The sequence below is a fragment of the Centruroides sculpturatus genome, unplaced genomic scaffold, assembly GCF_000671375.1.
Source record: "Centruroides sculpturatus isolate CEXI.00-Female unplaced genomic scaffold, Cexi_2.0 scaffold1422, whole genome shotgun sequence".
NCBI classification, from domain to species: Eukaryota; Metazoa; Arthropoda; class Arachnida; order Scorpiones; family Buthidae; genus Centruroides; species Centruroides sculpturatus.
This window is the reverse complement of record NW_019385720.1, coordinates 47,961-69,354: the sequence shown is the minus strand read 5'-3', so window position 1 is coordinate 69,354 and position 21,394 is coordinate 47,961. Positions and strand designations below refer to the sequence as shown.

At 32.0% G+C, this 21,394-nt stretch overlaps 1 protein-coding gene across 1 annotated transcript in view; it reads right to left on the bottom strand.

The window, feature by feature from the left end:
- Positions 1–21,394, bottom strand: part of LOC111641522 (protein phosphatase PP2A 55 kDa regulatory subunit-like) — an 80,163-nt gene that overhangs the window by 34,005 nt on the left and 24,764 nt on the right. Inside the window, exon 4 of the mRNA XM_023387692.1 lies at positions 5,597–5,942. Coding sequence (XP_023243460.1) covers positions 5,597–5,942 — 346 coding nt within the window. The remainder of the gene's footprint in view (positions 1–5,596; positions 5,943–21,394) is intronic.

Genomic DNA, 21,394 nt, shown 5'->3' with positions numbered 1-21,394 from the left:
AATACTAAAATCAACACAGAAAAAAACTTCTTAAGAGGCCATCCATAAATTGTGTAAAGTATTTTTGGGGGTCAAGGATTTCTTACAATTTCTTACTCAGGGGTATGGGGGTAATAGATCTCGTCTTATGTAATATTCTTATTTTTTGATCTCATTAAGTGGTGGAGTTTTGAATTTGGTGGTTTCTATTAGGAATGCTCATTGTACTAATGGTATCTCGCTTGGCGTGATAGAATAACAACACTAGTAGACTCATGCTCTACACATTTTTTATCATGAGAGAAAGGCCATGTGGTAGTTTCTCTCTCTTGTTTTGTTTTGTATGACATTTCTGTTTACATGTGTACTAGCTAATTGATCTGTCAAAGTTTTTTTGCATCCTTTTGTGATAGTAAACAGTCTTTTGAATCATTAAACGTAAAAATACAAAAAAAATAAACTTACATAATGCAAAGATTCTTGAAGTCATATAAAAAAGCACATGCCGACAAGAAAAGTGACAATGTTCAAAAAAATGCAAATCTTGAATGGATTGAAGCAAAAACTCAGTATGGCACTGATATGAAAGGGTTCACTGCTTTTATACAACGATGTATAAACCATCATGACATTCAAGATAAAAATAGAAAAGTAAGTTTATTGTCATATTTTAGAAAGGTACATTGTATATTAAGTTGCTTTTTATACTTTTTTTTTCTTTCTTTTACATGATATAATTGATACATATATATATATATATATACACACACAGTGGGTGATTGGTTAACGAACATAATCCGTTCCAAGACTTTGTTCGCTATCCGAATTGTTCGTTAACCGATTATCGATTTACCACAGGTTTTAATAGGAATTTAATTCATTTGTTCTGGAGACCCCCAAAAATAAAAAATATATACTTTCTTACTACGTTTATTTATATGTAATAATAAAAATACATACATACATACATACATACATAGTCTTGCATTTTTATTACTCATATTTTTTCCATTTGAAAGGATTAAAGAATCTGTCCAATGTCGATTGCTTTTCTCTCTTCTTCAAGATTTTTCGTAAATAATTAATAGCATTGTAATTGTAGAGATCCCTAAGCCTATTAACCTCAACCTGGTTTGGATGCCATGGTAAGATCGTCATTCTGACATCATCCCACTTCTTCAAAAAAATGTTTAATAGCAGATATCGACGTTAATCTTTTCTTGAGTTTCTTGGTGTTCTTCATTCAAGAGTTCTTGGCATTCTTCTGTCATCAGATCCGTTTCAGGTTCCATTATGAACTCTTTGATGTTCTTTATTTCTCAGATGTGATTTTTGTTACTCCTTTAGCTGCTTGAGTCTTCTTGATTATATAGATTTTTTCTTAAATAAGATTGAACTGCGGCCTACTGTAGACCTGTTCACGTCATACTGCCCAGCAACATTAGGCATCTTCTACCCACTCTCTACCTTTGCTATTATACTCTCACCTTTCGAAAAGAAAAACAGACGCAAAACTTAACAAGTGCATACCCAACAGTCTCGCGAGTACATAAAAGAATTGTTTTGTCAGAAAAATAAAAAGCTGGAATTACAAGGGAGAGTTTCAAAGTTCGGAGGAATACTATCTGATCGGTATATACTGGCTTGAGCTTTGATGTCGACGTCTCCCACACTCCGAAAAGTTTTGAATTGTTGCCCGAAGACAAGGGAAGACCAATCAGTATTCATTATTTTACATCGCTGCTTCTTGTGTTTGTTCTGTGGGGTGTTCGTTATCCAAACATAAAAATCTTCGCGAAAGTGTTCGTTATCCGATTACCCACTGTATATATATATTTAGTAAGTAGCCTTATAACAAATAGGGTTGGCATCAGAAAGGGCATATGACCATAAAACCCATGCCCAAACTACATGGAATGTCTGCTAGACTACAAGTAAGTTATAACTCTGTTAAGATGTACCCTTAAGTGAAGTATAGTCATGTTGCCCAAAAAATATGTCAAATGAGCTGGGGCTATCAAACCAAGGACGAGTTTGGATAAAGAAATTAGTCTAGAAAGGGAAGAGGAAGAAGTTAAATATAAGAATAGGTACTTTAAACACTGGAACATTTCAATGGGAAGAGTAGACAGTTGGTTGATCTTATGCAAAAAAGGAGAGTAAACATTTTGTGCCTGCAAGAGACAAGATGAAAAGGAAATAAAGCTAAAGAACTCGGTGAAGGATACAAGATGTTTGCGAGTGGAGTGAATAAGGGAGGAAGGAATGGAGTTGGTATTGTAATTGATAAAGTTCTAAAAGAGGAGTCTGTAAGATTAAACGAAGGTGTGATAAAATTATGATCATTAAGTTGGATGTTAGTAGCATTTTCATTACAATTGTGTGTGTGTATGCTCCTCAGTCAGGTAGTGGAGAAAAATAAAAGACAAACTTTTGGACAGATCTTGACCAAGTTATAATGTGTATTCCTATGAACGAGAGATTAATCTGTGGGGGTGATTTAAATGGCAATGTTTGGATGAGGAAGAATGTGGAAAGAAGAGTTCTTGGGAGGTGGGGTGTGGGAGAAAGCAATGCAGAGGGAGAAAGATTAGTCAATCTTTTAAATGTTGTGCTGTAGGAATTTACTGAATGAAGAAAACCCCAGAATTTTATATGAGAATGGAGAGCCAAATGAAGAAGTGTTGCAAGATATTAGCAGAGAAGAAGTGGAAAGTGTGCTTAGGAAAATGAAGATGGGGAAAGCAGTAGGCACTGATCAGATTCCGATTGAGGCTTGGAGAGGAAATTGATATGCTCTGGGACCTTATGAAGAAACTCTGGCAGCAGGAAAAGATTCCAGATGAATGAAGGAAGAGCATTCTTGTGCCAATCTTTAAAGGTAAAGGGGATTACAGAATTGCAGAAATTACATAGGTATAAAGATATTGTCCCATACTATGAAGATTTGGGAGAAAATTGTAGAAAAAAGGATTAGGCAAGAATCTGAGATTGGAGAGGAATAGTTTGGCTTTTTGCTGGGAAAGAGTATGACTGATGCTATCTTCACTCTAAAACAGATGATGGAAAGGCACAGATAGAGAAATGCAGGAAGATTTGCACATGCTGTTCATAGATCTAGAAAAGGCATGTGATAGGGTACCGAGGCAAGAGATATGATGTTTGAGGGAAAAGAATGTTCCAGAAAAATATGTTAGGCTTGTCAGGGAAATGTACAAGGGAGCAGAGAATCAAGTTAAGAGTAGTGTAAGCACTACAGAAGGGTTCTTCATTAATGTTGGTTTGCACCAGGGATCGGTCCTTAGCCCTTATTTGTTTGACCTGATAATGGATGTGTTGATGTGTGACATGAAGTGTGAGGCTCCATTGAGTATGCTGTTTGTGGATGATATTGTGCTGTGTGAACTTTTCCAAACCAAGGCTGAGAAGAAACTGGAAGATTGGAGGAAAGTTTTGGAAGAAAGAGCATGAAGATTAGCAGAACTAAAACAGTTTATATGACTCTGAATGGTAGAGATGAGTGTAATATTAAAATAAAAAATATGCCATTCCTTTTTGTTCCGAGTTTTAAATATCTTGGGACATTTGTCGAGATGGGAGGAAGATTGAACTCAGAGGTGCAGCATAGAATTCAACTTGGATGGATTAATTGGAGGAAGCTGAGCGAGTATTATGCGACAAGAAAGTTAGCTGCAATCTGAAAGGAAAACTGTATAAATCAGTTGTTAGACGTGCAATGTTATATGGAGCTGAGACATGGGCAACAACAAGAGCCCAAGAAAGAAAGATGGAGGTGGCGGAGATGAGAATGTTGAGATGGATGTGTGGAGTGTCAAGGAAAGATAGAATAAGGAATGTTTTATTAGAGGTTCTGTTAAGGTGGGCCCCTTAAACAAAAAGATGCAAGAATATAGGTTGAGGTGGTTTGGCCATGTAGAGTGAAGAAGTGACAATTACGTTGGAAAGAAGATATGAAAACTGGTAGTAAAGGAAAGAGGAAAAGAGGAAGACCAAAGATGCGTTGGAAAGATAAGGTGGAAGAAGACTTGAACCAGAGTGGACTTAAGAGAGAAACCCTTGATAGGGAGAAATGGAAAAAAACATTAGAGAAGGAAATGCCAACCCCACATAAACATGGGAAAAGGCAAAGATAAAGAAGAAGAACTTGATAAATAATTATTTTAACTTTTTTTTTATGAAACAGAATCATTATAACCTAGTCAATCAAAAGAAAAAAATATGAAATTGTTACAAAAAAAAAAATAACTTATTTGGCACCTAACCAAGATGATAATACTCCTCTTCCTACTGCAAAAAAGCATCAATGTTGAAAATAGTATATAAATACCAAAAACTTTAAAAAACATACAAAGCTCCAGCTCAAGATGAGGCTACTGAGAAAGTTACAAGTTAAAAAATAAATTGAACATTCAGCTTTTAGCTTGAGATGCAATCTAGGCCACTAAATGATATTAAAATAACCAACCAAAAATGAACTAGGTATAGCCAAACAGAATTTGATTAAAAAAAAAAATAAATGCCAATTACCAGCAAAAATTCAGAGCTGCTCGAAAAAACAAGCTGAAATTGATATGTGAATCTAATGTGGATGCAGTTTCAATTTTGAAATTAAAAATGTAGTTAAGTCTTAAAATAAACTCCAGTAAGTTGAGAAGAAGATTGTTATAATACAGTATATTGTCCATTTGAATTTTTTATATTTTTAAATTTGTTCACATAAAGTCTTTTATAAATAATAGTACATATTAATTAACTAATTAATTTTCATAAAAAAATTTTTTTGTTAAAATCTTTCTATAAAATTGTGCCTAAATATTACATAACATAGGGAAGGGGAGGGGGGTCAAAGAAAACGTTATAATTTCTTACACGGGGAGGTGGGGTCTAGAATGGCCGAAATCACCCTCACGTAATTTATGGACAGCCTCTAAATCAAAGTTTAAAGGGTAAACAAATTCCAATTTTGAGTTAATAACATTTTAAAGTGTATCAATTAGTTTTTAAACATGTTTAATAAATGTAGTATTTCTATTTTATTTAATGAAATAATATTTTTTAAGATTTTATAAGCAACAGATGATGAGAAATCTGTAGGAAACCTTGAACCAAGTTACATTATATGAATTGTATGACAACAAATTTCATGTTGTTTGTGATAATAAGTATGGTCTATGTATGTAAGTTTACTTTTCAATGTAATTGTCACAACAGGCAACATATTTCTGACATTACTCTATCAGTGTAAAGATGACACTGCAATAAAAGTCTGTTTTAGAACAGTGAAAATGGAGATTCACAGGCATAAACCTCCACCTTGATAATGTCATCATCTTCAAACTTAATATCCTTCAGTGGATCTAAAAGATGAAGCCTAATAGAATAAGGTCAGGGCTGTATTGAAGATGAGACACCTCCTAGATGCTCTAAGTTGCAGCCTGCTGTGTGAGGATGCACATTGTTGTGTTGCAGGAGTGTGTGTTTGTGTGGAATAAAGTCATACATATTACAGTATTATATATATAAAGTTTATTCTTAAATTAAATAATTAAAAGTCTAGAAATTTTAAAGTTTAGTAAATAATAAAGGATAAGGATACTAAAACTTTGATCAGTAATTTCTAAATGCCATAAATTAATACGAAGATCATCAGCAGACAAATATGTTTCTTGATCACTGTTAACAGAAATGGAATTGATGTGGTATGTATGAGCATTAGCAAAAATTCGCCTGGGACTAGCTTCAACCATCAGCTCCATTGGCTTGACTATAGGAACCCTGAGAGATGTTATTGATGTTGGATCCCGTAACTGGCCACTGTCATCCTTCAGATTATATCCGTCTATCTGCTTGTCTCGTTCAGACACCTTCCATAGTTTAATTGTCTTATCTATTTCATAAAATAAATATTTTAATGTAGTAATTTTTGTGTTTAAGCAATAATAAAATTAATCTATCAAAACAACCACTCATACTTTTCAATGCAGTGCAAATTTTAATTTTTCAAATGTTTTTGATCATTCTAAACACTTTTCCTTAGGATAAAAACTGGTTGCATTTTACAAATAAGAACAAACACTATCCTCTGGAACAATTTGTATTTCAAAATTTTAATGCTTTAGAATCCAAACCATGCATGTCAGACTTCAACATAGAAGTCAGACAGGTGCAGTTAAACAGATGAGATTCTAAAATGTTAAAATTTCAATATACAAATTGTTCCAGAGGACAGCTTTCATTCTTATTTTTAAATTGCAATTGGTTTTTATCCTGAGAAAGAGCATTTAAAAGAACTGAAAACTTGTACAAATAAGAGAATGCGAACAATACGTTTATTATTTGAAAATATGATACAAATTTATATGTTGATCTTTTTAAATTTTGATGTAATTATCCATCAAAAAACTCACCTAGTGGCTTTAAACCTGCTAATGGGGGACCAAGAGGTCTGAAACACAAACATAGTGTGTGTTTCAGATAATAAATAAAAAAACAATTTTTATTGTTCACCTGTTTCACCTGTACAAACATAGTGTGTACTGGTGAAACAGGTGAACAATAAAAATTGTTTTTTTCTGAATAAGTTTCCTCAATTCGCAGAACTGGACACCAGTATAATAAGTCTTACTAATACAATATGTCCCAGTAACATTTATATACAATTTGCACTGCACTTAGAGATATGAATGGTTCTTTTTGTAGTTTATGACAAATGCAGTTTTACTGAATAGTGTGATAAAATTAATCAAAAATAAGTCATTTGATTTTAATAAAACTTCTAATGTTCAAACTAATTGGCTAACTAATTTATAACAATTTATCTCTATAATCATAATAAAATTTCAATTTCTTCAAAATTGCATTTACTTTCAATACAAATACATAGTAGGTGCCAAAAGTTTCCAGCCTAACTATGTTTTAGATGTTGTAGGTATAAAACAATGATGTCATTTTTAATATATTCTCCTTGCAATTCAACACACTTGAAAAAATAGTCTGCAAAATGCTCATCAACTGCCTCCTGAAATTCTTCATTACTTTTTCAAAAGTCTTTTTTGAGTTTTGGAAACATAATAATCACTAGGAGCTAGGTCTGAGTTGTAGAGTGGATGGTCAAGCTCCTTGAACCCAAACTTCTTTACAGCAGCCTTGGCAATGGCAGTCGTGTGCACTGGCACATTGTCCTGCCTGATGCAAATTAATGCAACAAGTCTAACTAAAATGAACGTTTCCAAGCAACATATGCAAATTGGCAGAAAAAACTGTTTTATTAATCCACATATAGATGGTGTTATCTGATACTATCATTATTTTATTCTTATCATGTCTAAAATATAGGCCAGAAACTTTTGGCACCTATCTTGTACTGTACATGTATATCTCTCCCAATGGTCAAATTGAGCTGTACAGACAATCTCAATTAAAAGAAACTGGAAAAACAAAAATAATGAATGTCAAAACTCTTAAAAGTATATACCTAGATACTGATCACTAATCCTCAGATTTGTATGCACATGCATACTTATTTCCTTAAATGCTACAATGAAGAAACTTTCATATTAACATGACTTGAGCTCAAGTGCATCATATCAAAATTGTTTGATAATGTCTGATAATGCATATAAAATAGGCAAATTTATGATTTTTACTACACATTTTATATATTTAACCAGTTTTGGAAATAAATAAATGCTTTATAAACTTTATAGCTTGTTTGAATGATTGCAAGTGCTATTTTCTTTTCAAATGATCTACACTCTATATCTGTACAATGAATCTTTTTCACGCATGAACAGTTTTTGTGAAAAATATCACAATGCCACTAAATTAGAGAGAGCATGCAAAATTCAAATTTTTAAAATTTGAATAGTCTAAGTTGCANACAATATTATATTTCAGATGTAGTTGTATCTATTACGTTTACTTTATTAATTTTAATTAATTTAATTTTTAATATCAACTTACTCATATATTCTTGTATTTCGATACCTTTCTAATTTTTTACCCTATAATTACAAAAGAAAACTCATTTACAATATTTAAAAATTACTATTGTTATTTTATTGATTTAAATAAAACATATTGATATTTTATTAAAACTAAGGGTTAACTATTTTAAAACTTCAAAATTATATTTTTAGATATTTTTAAATCATTACAAGTCAACTTTATAGGTTATATTGTTATCGATAATTGTTTTATTATTGAAAAAAATCCAGCAACGAGTTGCATAACTTTTCCAGCTGTTATGACATATTATTAAAAATAAATAACTTTTATACACAAAAAATTACAATACAAAATTCATTATGAATGTTTATGTAAATTAATTATCTGTCCAATTAAAAGTCCTAAGAAAAAAGAACACCAATGGTCTAAGTTTCAGTTAATACTGGTTTATTACATTTATTAGCCAATTAATGTGTAAATTCTGATTTCATAAACAGATTCATCAAAAATCTAAAGAATATTCAACTGATCTGAGTCATCAGGTTATCTGTCTTTACAATGATAATTTAAGCTGAAGAAAACTTCCAAACAATTAAAAATGCCACGTACTAGTGTTCAATACATAATAAGCAAATTTTGACAGCATAAGAATGTCATAAATCAAGCTGTAAGAGTAGCTGAAGAAGTCAAAAATCAATTAAATATAGTTGTTACATCTCAGACTATACCTAATTGATTACATGATGCTGATCTTCACAGCAGAATATCAAGGTATAAATCTATCACTACCACCATCAATTGGAAAAAGTATATAGACTTGGCAAATAAATATTTAGAGGAAGACCAACAGTTTTGAAATAATATTTCATGGTCAGATGAAATATTATTAGTAAGTTTAATTTATTTATAAAGTAAGTTTAATTTATTTGGGTCAGGTGGATGCATTAAAGTTTGGAGAACACCTAAAACACCTAATGAAGAATATAAAGCAGAATATCTAAAGTTCACTGTAAAACATGGTGATGTGATGGTCTGGTGATATATGGCATCATCTTGAATAGGTAAATTGATTTTTATTGATAAAAATTGGATCAATACCTCTGTACAGATATTTTGAATGAAGTAGTGCTGAAGACTGAACAGTAAAAACAAAAATAAAAAAAGAAAAAGAAACTTGGCTGTAAATTTATTTTCCAATATGATAATGATCTGAAACATACTGTAAAATCAGTAGATTTATACTTAAAAAGAAGATAAAGTGATGGAGCGGGTTGCATAATACGAAGACTTAAATCCAACAGAACATTTATGAGCTGTATTACAGAAAAAATTGTCCCCTAAAAATAAAAACAAGCTGAAAAACTTTTTATTGGAAGGTTGGAACAGCAACTCACCAGAAGAAACTAAATGTTTGATTTTATCAATGAAAAATTGATATCAAGTAGTAATTAAATAAAAAAAAGAGGTCCTACAAAATATTAAAAATTATCATATTGTTATTTTTTAATTTTCTTTTCTTAGATTGTAACAGACAAATAGCTTTTTCATCAATAATTACAGTGCGTCTATTTTTTTATTGTTGAGAAACAAAAATTTATTTAGAACTATTAAGTTAAAAACTAAATTAACAAAGTTAGTATTTATTTTTGTTAAATTTCAAGCATAAGTTTATTCTGTATTGTGTATACAAAAACCATATGATCTTATTTAGTATGGATGAATAATTTTTTGATCCACTTTGTGTGTACAGAAGATATTTAAAACAGATGGATAAAATTCCTTATTGTAATGTATGCCACAAATTATTTCCTGCTGAAAAACAATTTCAAGTATCTTAAATGTTGAAAGATTCTTCCATCTGCACAACACAGCATCATAATAACCAAAACAGGCAAGTTCAAGTTTCAGTGAAAGTAATTTTAGTAAAGCACATGATATCAGTTGGTTATGAAATAATATCAACTTTGGCACTAAATCTGTAATAAGTTAATAACTTCATAAGAGTATTTACCATTTATCATCTATAAAGAGCAATAAACAAAAAATACATGACCACTTCAGACCAGTGACATGACAATAAGATGAGGGAAACTAGGCTAACCCCATCATCCTCAAACATCTTGTAAACAACTGTATATAGGTCATACTGAAAGCCATGAGAAACAATTTTTTTATAAATCACAATCTATTAATTACAAAAAACTAAGAACATTGTCATAATCTACAGATCACAGACAGTGCCATGAGTGAGTCATAACATTATTAGCTTCCATCATGTGACCACACACAGCTGATACAAAAGGCTCCAACTGATGTTTCATTTTGCCAGCTGTGATTAAATTTCTCATTACAGAGGGAATCTCCACTGTAGAAATTCATCAAAGACTTCAGCGTGCCTATGGAGATGTGTGCATGAGTGCTAGCAGTGTTAGAAGGTAGGTAAAACATTTTAAAAATGGAAATACAGGCACCAAAGATCAGCCTCATAGCAGTCATTCAGCAGTTCTGCCTGTAATGAACGCAACAAGGAAAAAATGAATGATATCATCAAGGAAGACCAATACATACTCATTCATTCATTCTACTTGGCACAAAAGTGTTGACTGGTTCAACATAGTATTACCAGGCAGCAGCTCATCTGTTGAAGATGAGAGGTTACACTGGTTGACAATGTATACATTACATTGTGCATATATACAGTAATTACATTGTACTAATTCTGTTGTTTGCCAATCATCAAAAGATACTATGACTAAATTAACATTATTTAAGGGACAAACTAAACTTTTGTCAGAGGACAAAAGTTTAGTGGATGCATAAAATTATTTGCAAAACTTGTCACTAATTTACAGATACAGGAACATGTTAGATGTGTACAATAAAAATGCATATTGTATAGTACAGGGAACAAAATACAAAAAAAAATCAGTCATATGAAATAACATAACATAACATAACATAGAGTAAGGTGAGATGAAGTAATATAAATATATAAGAGAACAATTATGTAGTAATATACAGAAAAATATAGTAAACCAAACTGATGTATAATCACAAGCAAGGAGTCCATGAAAGCAGCACTAGGTGTTGTGCTATGAAATTGGAGCAAGGTTGTTGTAAACCTTTATTAGGTGGTATAAGTGTCTATAGCTGTATTTGTTTTGAAAAGCTGCTTGCAGTTGCAAGGCCAGCTAGCCTTAGTAAGTGCCTAAGCTTTGTGAGAATTGTGCAATAAAAAATATAATGTTGATTGCTGCTACCACAATATGAGTAGCAGTTTGTGTCACCAAGGAAGTGAGCCAGAAAGATGTTAAACCACCCATGGCCAGTGTAAAACTGTGTAGTATAAAAGTCTGGCATTATCCATTTAGTCCAGTAGAGAGCCTTGATGTTGGTGAAAAAGCCACAGGTAATAGCATTAAAATCATTGCCCCAGATTTGTTGCCATCTATTCACAAGATCTTCCCACAGCATGAGGTTGACCCAAGAAATTGGTAGCTTCTTCTTCTTAAATAATCTTTATTTCTTTCCCGACACTACGAGGAACAGTCAGGTAAAGTACAGAGTGGCCTTTTGGCTTATAAATGGCGAGATTCTGAAATTAAGATAGAATCAATCAGGTATAATGCCATGTTCTTGTGGCAAACAAACGACTTACAGAACCTGGGTTGTGAATCATGTTAAGTCATGACCCAATAGGTACAGCAAATTTGACAGTTGGTACATTGCACATGAACAGAATCAGAAGACACAAAACAATCATCAGATGCATATTACAACATTGTAGTACAAAAAGCTAGTTACCAGATGCAAGTCCTTTCAAAATACCACTTGATAAGATCTTTCAGTAGGAAGTGCAGTGGTACCACAGGATACGAAATTAATCTGTTCCGAAACGGGGATCATATCATGTAAATGTTGTAAGATGAATCATTTTTCCCCATACGATTATATGTAAAACCAAATAATTCGTTCCAACACGAAAAACACACTCAAATTAAAGCTAAGTAGTACATTAAAAAAATAACTATAGTAAGGAAAACACTGAAAAATGCATTTTATAGTGGTAAATGTATAAATAATCATAATAGAATAATAATTGATAAAAAAAAAAATGTAGTTTTATTTGCACTTTACCTTTGAGGATAGATGATCTTGGAGGTGTAAACTGGTGGCAGAAGAGGGAGAAGGAAAATAATACATTATGTTATGTAAGTTAAGTTTTAGTAACAATAACTTAAAAATAACTTACAAAAGATAAACAAATTAGTGTTGTTTTATATATATATTTTTTAATTTTTATTCACTGCTGTTTGCTTTCTTTCCTTCACTTCCACCAGCACTTTCACTAGATAGAGATCACTTGGTAAAATATCTATCTAAAGAGGTTTGGCTTTGCCTACTTTTTAAAATGTTTCTAAAATGACTTAGACAAATGTCATTACTCCAAGCAGCAATACGGCCAGTGTGAACCTTTTTGGGATGTTCCTTTTCAATAAAATCAGTCTCTTTCTGATAATACCTCAAGATTTCCTTTATCGAGAAAGACCCTTCCACGACAAAACAAACACGTGGACTGAGACCAATGAACAGAAGTGAATAAAAAATGGCACTGCGAATGAATGTAACGTCGTATGGTGAGATTTTGTTCATATCATGGAGCAAAAATATGTTCGAATTTCATGCCGTATCTTGAAAATTTCATATCCCAGGGCATTCATATCCTGAGGTACCACTGTAGTTGTCTTTGTTCTCAAGAAAGAGGCTCAGATCACAGGGGCAATTCACATTTTTAGCATGATATTAAGTTTTACAAGTTGCCTTATGTCATAAATCATGGGCAGGTATAGAGATATTGTGGAGAAGAGGGCGGGGTTCAGCACTAACTGCACAGCTTTGAACTTGACTTATGGAATTGACAGAGATATGTGTTGAACTGCCCATGTCATGTGAGAAACCGAGTCAGCTGAAAGTTTGGACTAAACCACCAACTGTGGAGATGTCGCACAATGCTTGGAAGGAAGCTCCTGGAGATGTGATCTGGGGGAATAGATTCCCAATCATGTTGCCAAATCTCAATCATTTCTTGCAAAAGAGAAGATTAAGTCTCAAGGCTGGAAGAATACAGTAGTCAGGGAAGATGTCACAACAGTCAGCGCCAGCTGGTCAGCTCTTTCATTCCCTGGAGTACTACAGTACCCTCTGGTCCACTCAATAGAAAAATCGTTGAAACTAGTTGAGATGATGTTTAGAATGTCCCTGCACAGTGGATGAAGACTGTACTTACTTTTCAGGACAGTCTTTCAGGAAACTGGTAGCTTATTGTAAGTAACTTCTAAGGTGGAATCATTTGCAGAAGATTTAGCAAGAGCATCAGCATGCTCTTGCTAAATTTGACATGTGCCTTTGTCCAGGAGATGGAGTAGATGTTGTTAGATGTAACAAAGATGTGAGGAATCTCAATGGCCAATGGGTGAGAAATCTGCTTTCAGGTTAAGTTAATGACAGTCTCACTATTTGTGAGAATAGATATACTCTTATTGTTGTATCTGGTGGTTGTCTGTTGAATAGCATGGAGGATGGCCAGAATCTCAGCCTGCACTACACTACAGTTGGAATGAAGTCTGTATCTTTGAGAGTACAGTTCAAGACTATCTTAGTATACAAAAAAGTTTCAGCCAGTGCCTCCATGCACTTTGAGCCATTAGTAAAGACTAATAACTCAGGATTTTTTAAGGTAACATTGTTCTACCTATAAACAAGACCAGGAATTTTGAGTTGTGAATGGGTTTTGGAGCCTCAATGAAAGCTAGCCAGTGCTAATGTTGATGTCAATGCCATGTTGTAGCCTGTGAAAGATATTGCAGCAAATCTTGGAATAGGGTATATTGCAGTCCAGGAGATGATCAAGAATTCAGGAGATTGGAAAGTGTGTGCCATGGTTTGCCATTTATTGACTCATGACAACAAAATTCAGAGAAAAACTAATGCAAAAAACTTCTTAAGAGATATGGAAATGAAGGAGATAATTTCTTGCTGAATATTGTGACAGGTAATGAAAGTTGATTCCACCATTATGCACCTGAAACAAAACAGCAGAGTATGGAACGGCACCACCTCAATTCCACAATAAAAAAGAAGGCAAAGTCAGTGCCATAAGTTGGAAAAGTTATGGGCTCTGTTTTCTAAGATGCAGATGGGGTAATTCTAGTGAAATTTCTTGAAATGAGTAAACCTTTAATGCTGCTTGATATGTTGTGACATTTCACAAGCTCTGTTGTGCATAGTGTGATAAACATCCTGGAAAGATCATCCTACAGCATGACATGAAGCCCAATGCTGCTCCTTACACCATGGAAATTTGGAAAATGAGGTGAAAGTTCTGCATCCGTCTACAGCCCTAATTTAGCATCAACCAATTATCATCTTTTTGGTGATAATTGAAAAGAAAACATGAGAGGCCAATGCTATGAAACAATGGAGAACATCAAGAAAGCACTGTGCCAGTTTTTTTGCACTGTGTACTGTGCTGGAACAAAGTTCAATCATAATGGAATTTTCAAGCTTCCACAATGGTAGGAAAAATTAATCCAAAAATATGGAGATTATATGAAAAAATAAGTAGTCTGAAAAATAATATATTTGTTTTTCCAAAAATAAATTAATCTGATTTATAAAAAAAATTGTTACTCATGACTTCCAGTATGACCCTCATATATATATATAAGTTCAATAATGCTTAAGTAAGTAGCATAAAAAGTTATAAAATTTTGTTAAGCATGTAATTTTGTTTTATGTTGTCATAATTTTTAAATCTTAAATCACCTATTGTAGTATGTTTAACTCCTCCACCTAAAAAAATGTTATCTAACAGATTTTAGAAAGATTTGCTTGTAGGCAGAAGTAAAATACGCATGCATTTCAACCTACAAATTTTAAAGTACAGTAGACCCCCCTATAACATGGTTTCATATAATGCGGATTCATATATTGTGGCGAAAAAATTGCGATCGTATTTGTATAAAGACGCTAAAAGAGACTCATAAAATGCGGTAAAATGTCATTGCTGACTCGTGTCGCAACAGGATTGGTCGAATCTAGACCAATAGTGGACGAGCAGCCAAACTACTTACATGCTACAGAGAGTTTAGGTGGGTAAGTTGAGTTTACTATCATCTGTACAGTATATAGGCCTAAATTAGGTACTGTAAGTCTAATACAGTACTGTAATTTTATACATTTCTTGTGAAAGAAACATTTTTTATTCAATGGCCATAAAAATTATTTCTATTAATGATGTCTCCAAAGTTCAACAAATTTTTCTCAGAAAAATAACTTATCAGAAAACACGACTGCCGTTTGGTGCGCTGCTCCGTGACGAAAACAAGCTTAAGCAATGGCGTTGTCGAACGGTGCACACTTGGTAAGTAATCCTACAATTTTTTGTTTATAGCATAGTTTGTATGGATTGTTCCCAAAAAATTATACGTGTTTTTGAAATGTTGAGTCAAATTAGTCTAGAATCGATTACTTTTATGGAAGAAAACCTTTCAAACAGCCATAGTCCGTAAACTGCACATGTGCCGAGCTGTGATTGGCTCATGTATTTGAGGATTCCTACAATGCGAAATTCTTATAAAGTGGAACTTATCTACCGCGTTATAGGGGGAGGGGTCGATTGTATATTACTGTAAGTATATTACTTTTAACTTGCATAATACATTTTTAAGTGCATATGCACATACTGTACATATATTGTAATTTTTTTAAACACATAAATCCAGCTCTTATTGATCATGAATATTTGAGTATAAAAAAAATTTAAATATTACGAAAAAAATATGCTCAAAAGAAAACTTTATTGAAAAATACAGAGATCAGTAAAGCTAAAATCCAATTCAAACACCAAATAAAAGAAACAGAAGATCAACAAAAACAAACAGTAAGTAAATAGAAAACTTCACTTTATCCAACACTGAAATATAATCAATTACGAATAGGTATTTAATGACATTCTAATGGAAATTTGTCACTGCCTAAAGAAGAACCATTGAGGTTCGAAAACGTTCATGAAATTTTAATTTTTCGTTTTTTGAGGTTAATTGCACATTGGTAACAGGCTTCGAGGTACATAATTGTGTAAATAGAAAAATCATCCTTGAAAGCAGTAAGTGCAATTGGATCAAGAGTAAAACCAAACAATGACTGAATTACACCAAAATTCTAAATAAAATAAAACTAAAAAATATCTTCCAAATGAACAACTTTGCTGAAGATCAAATTATAAAAAATTTTAAAAAACCAATTAGACTCACTTATGCAGAAAAGCAAAGAAAGATGGCTTATAAAAATAAAAAAAGCAGAACTGTGTAAATTTGCACACAAAAATAATGTATCCAAATAATTCTAGAGTGTGATTAAAGATATAAACTTCTTTCCATGACCTCTCATTATAAAAAACCACCAAAGATAGAGAGTCAAGTTTACAGCTGAAAATAGTAAGCACAGAACAAAAATCAATATTTAGAAATATTTCCAAAGTACAACCAACCATCACAAAAATGAAAAATTATAAAAAATTCAAGCATTGATCAAACAGCAATCTGGACAAGAAAAAATAACAATATAATTCCTAACAAAACTATTCAACAAAATTCTTATGCCAAGTACAAAACCAGAAGACTGGAGAGCAAGAATAATTCTAAACACAAAACAAGATTAAAATTCACACACAAAAAAAAATCTAGAAAAAACTGCAATAATTACAGATCTACAATGCTTTTCAGCTATGTGTACAAAATATTTTCAAGAATGCTACAAAACAGATTAAACAACTTACAGAAAAATAATAAATGAATAACAAACAGGTTTCAAGCATCAGTCAATCTTATCATCACAATATTATAGAGCATTATTGACTCTATAATATAAGACACTATATTATCATTTTGAGGCTTCATACATTTCATGCTAACTTTTTATTCAGTTAGTAGAGATCATTTGATTGAAATCTTGGTACAAAACCAAATCCACTTGATATTATCAACTTTCTAAAACATATATCATAAATTTGCAACAGCTGTAATAAAATATCACAACCTAATAACAAAAAAATTTAACATAGATATATTAGTAGTACAAAGCTGTCAATTTTCTCTCTCTTCAACCTGTTCACAGATGTAATTGTGGCAGAAGACATTGAAAGGAAAGAATTAAAATACACAGATACAATCTCAATAACTTAGAGTGTGTTGATGACATAGTATTATCATCACACACCAAAGATAATTTTATGAGCAAGTTTTCTAAATTTAACCAAATAGCAAAGACTTATGGAATAAAATTAACAAAACTAAAGTAACAACTGGTAGAGAGCAAGAATCAATAAATCTTTGCCTCAAAAATGAACAGAGAGGAAAAAGTCAATAGATCTAATTATCTCAGAACATTTTTTACAAGTAATATTAACACCCTAAAGACAGTAAAGCACAGAATTACAATATCATAATCTCCAATGAACAGTCAGCCATATTCCAAAACAGTTAAAACTAAGACATTACAAACTATAATTCTCCCAACTCTGGCTTATACTTCAAAAATAAGGGTATTAAAAAAAAGAAATTTAAAAATTTGAAGCATTTTAAATGAAATGCCTTAAAAAAATTAAGAAAACAAAATGGTTCAATAGATTCCAAGCCAGAAAAATGTTTAAATACTAAAAAGAACACATCTTTAAGTGCAATTATGGTTTCATTTTTCTTTCAGACAAATGTTTTTTGCTCCTTTGATATGGCTGCTTCGGGTCTGTTAAACATTCTAAATGTCAATGCTCTATATTAGAATGTCCACTCATGAGATAACATGCCTAAGATTAAAAATATATTTTTTTAAAAATTGAAAATGATGTAACCATATTTTCTGTGGCTGTGTATTTTGTAAGTTTTGGATATGTGATGATTTATGTTGTGACTTCATATTTGTAAAATTATAATTCATGAGCCTCTAGCAGAGTTTGGATTGTTCTCATAAAACAAGTTCCAGGCAGCAGATAAAGTTTCAGTCTTTTTGATTCTTGCAAATTTCTTTTAAGGAGGCTTTGTAAATTTCCAGGGTTTCTATACTTCTTACATGTTGTTCATTAAGGACTTGTTTTATCAACCTGGTATCAATGAGATTTGCCACCAACTCAGACTCTCTACTAGGGAATCACAAGACATAATTTTACAATTATAGTCACAACATAAGCCATTTACATTCTGGAACTTAAAAATAAACAGCCATAGAAACACCATCACATCATTTTCAATATTTAATTTTTTTTTTATTATTATAAATCTTAGTAGATACATTGTTGCATGAATGGGNGAGAAAATTGCATATCATGGAAATCAAGGAAACAAAACTGTGTAGCTCTGTCTTCAACAGAAGCCGAATATGTTTCTTTAGCAAGTGCTATGCAAAAACTTCTGTAGGTTTTACTTCTGACAGAAGAACTTGAGCTAAAGCAAAATCTGTCAATCAAGATTATAGAAGATAATCAAGCAACAATAAAACTTTCACAAAGTGAAAAACACAAGACTGAAACACGTACACACAAAGTATCATCACATCAGAGATCTCCAGAGAAAGAACATAACAAAAGTTGTGTATTGTCCAATGCAAGAAATGGTTGCTGACATCTTTACAAAGCCTCTGCCAAGACCTCATTTAGAAACCCATAGATGTGCTCTAAATATGCATTCATTGTGCTCAGAGTTAATAGGGAATGTTAGATGTCCACGTTTTACAACTCCTCAACGATAGTACTCGTAGAAGAGCACAAGATCTCATCCCATGTTTTAAAAATAAAAATCCCGGTTTTTTTATATAATTGTTTTTTTTCTCTTTCTTTGTGCAGTCTGTAAAGTTCACAACTGCTTTGCGATCTGTCAATAACTTCAATAAAGTTTTTTTGAAGACATTGCTGGTATGTATACAGTAGACCCCCTATAACACAGTAGATACATTCCGTTCTTTATGAAATTGATGTTCTAAGAGTCCTTGAATACATGAACCAATCACAGCCCGGCACGTACGCAGTTTACGGACTACGGCTGTTTGAAAGGTTTTCTTCCATAAAATTAATCGATTCTAGACTAATTCGACTCAACATTTCCAAAATACGTATAATTTTTTTGGAAATAATCCATATAAACTATGCTATAAAAAAAATTGTAGGATTACTTACCGAGTGTGCACCGTTCGATGACTTAAGCCATTGCTTAAGCTTGTTTTCGTCGCGGAGCGGCATGTGTGCATTTTCTGATAAGTTATTTTTCTGCGAAAAATTTGCTTGGAGACATCATTTATTATTTAATGATGTCTCCAAAGTTCAGTGAATTTTTCGCAAAAAAAATAATTTATCAGGAAGCATGCGAGCACCATTCGATGACAAGCTCCACAATGAAAACAAGCTTAAGCAATGGCTTAGTCAAACTGTGCACACTCGGAAAGTAATCCTACAATTTTTTGTTTATAGCATAGTTTATATGGATTATTCCCAAAAAATTATACGTATTTTGGAAATGTTGAGTCAAATTAGTCTAGAATCGATTAATTTTATGGAAGAAACCTTTCAAACAGCCGTAGTCCGTAAACTGCATACGTGCTGGGCTGTGATTAGCTGGACTCATAGTAAATAGATTCATAAAAACCAAAACATATCTACCATGTTATAGGGGGGGTCGACTGTATTTTATTTCACACATTAACATTATTTGAAAAATAAAAAGTGAAGCAATATGGTAAAAAATGTTTTGTTTATCAGCAGCCATTTTGTATTTTGTAACACAGTTCAGAAAGGTCTGTCTCAATATTCCATTTTTCTGTTTCATTTACTTTTTATAATTATTTCTAGATTGAATTGTCAACAACAGTAAAAAAAAATAAAAATAAAAAAAATGTATACAGTAATGTACAATTTTAATGTATGAGATAGTATCCTCTAAACTGCATACCAGTAAATGTCCTGTTTTCAAAATGTATGCAGTATATGCTATTAAAGTTTATATACAACTATGGATTACCCACATAAAATTGTAGCACTTTCATTATAATGTTTCCAGAAATAATAAAGAATTTTAAAATTTCAAACATACAGAATATTCTAAATAATATGTATAATATAAAAATAATAATAAAAAACAACAAATAACTATTTGTTAGAACAGTAAAAATCTAAATATAATTTAATATATTGTTTAGATATTTAATTATTATATATTAACATTTCGAATTTGTATTGGTCAAATTGGAACCAACTACATTTTCTTAAATGGAAACCTTCATTTTTTGTTGCATACAGTAATACCCCGAACGTACACGTTACGTGGGACTGAGCGATAACCGCGTAAGTCGAGGTATAATTTTGCAATTTGTGTAAAATCCAAGTCGGATGTATGTAAGTTAATAAATGCTCTCGTTAATCTTATCTCGTCTTTTGATTCATTCACAGTTACAAGAAATCACCACATAGAGTCTCTCAAGTCTCCATAGATATAACAAACACAGAAATAAATAACACAAAATAAATTGTAGCTATGCATCGATTCTGCGCGACACGTCCAAACATGTAAGCTGAATAATAGTGTGGGGGAATGAGTAACAAGAGTTGCGTGGCATTCAAACAAAAGACAAATCGACGAGATCGGGGTAAGTCAGGGTAGAGTAAGTCGAGGTATTACTGTATTATGATTCTACATTAAAAACAAACTTATCTAAAATTGTTTTTTTTTCTTTGAAAAATGCACTTATCAAAAGTTAAGATCATTTGAAATTTTATGTAGCCATCACACCATACATAAATGAATCCTTAGATATGCATGCATTTCATTGAAAAAGAAAGAGTCCTTTAAATCATTAGGAAACTATTATTATTTGGTGGAATCAAGACCATCTCTTTATTACAAGCTTGATAGCCTTAACACATTGTGGCACAAGTTTCGCATCAGTCATTATTGAAGAAAAGAATGATTCCACCAAATAATAACTTCCTAATAATTTTTTAAAGCACTTTTCATCCTTTTCTTTAATGAATTTCACAGCTACCCACAGATTCACATGCACACAGAGTGGCTACTGAGTAAAACCTCAAATACTTAACTTCTGATAAGTGTAGCTTTTGAAAAAAAAAATGTTTTAGATAAAAGTTTTTGCTTTTGATGTAGAATCATAATATGAAAAAAATAGGAGTTCCATTTAAGAAAAACCAGTTGATCTCATTTTCACTGATGACTTAATAGCACTATGTAAGAAGAAACCAACAGTGCCATCTTGTGGTCCACATGACAGTAGATTTTGTCTTAACATTTTTTCAGAGGATGTAAATTTCTCAGAATATTCAAGTATTATTAAATGGGTCACCATTTATATATACAACATTTTAATAAAATAACAATTTTAAATTCCC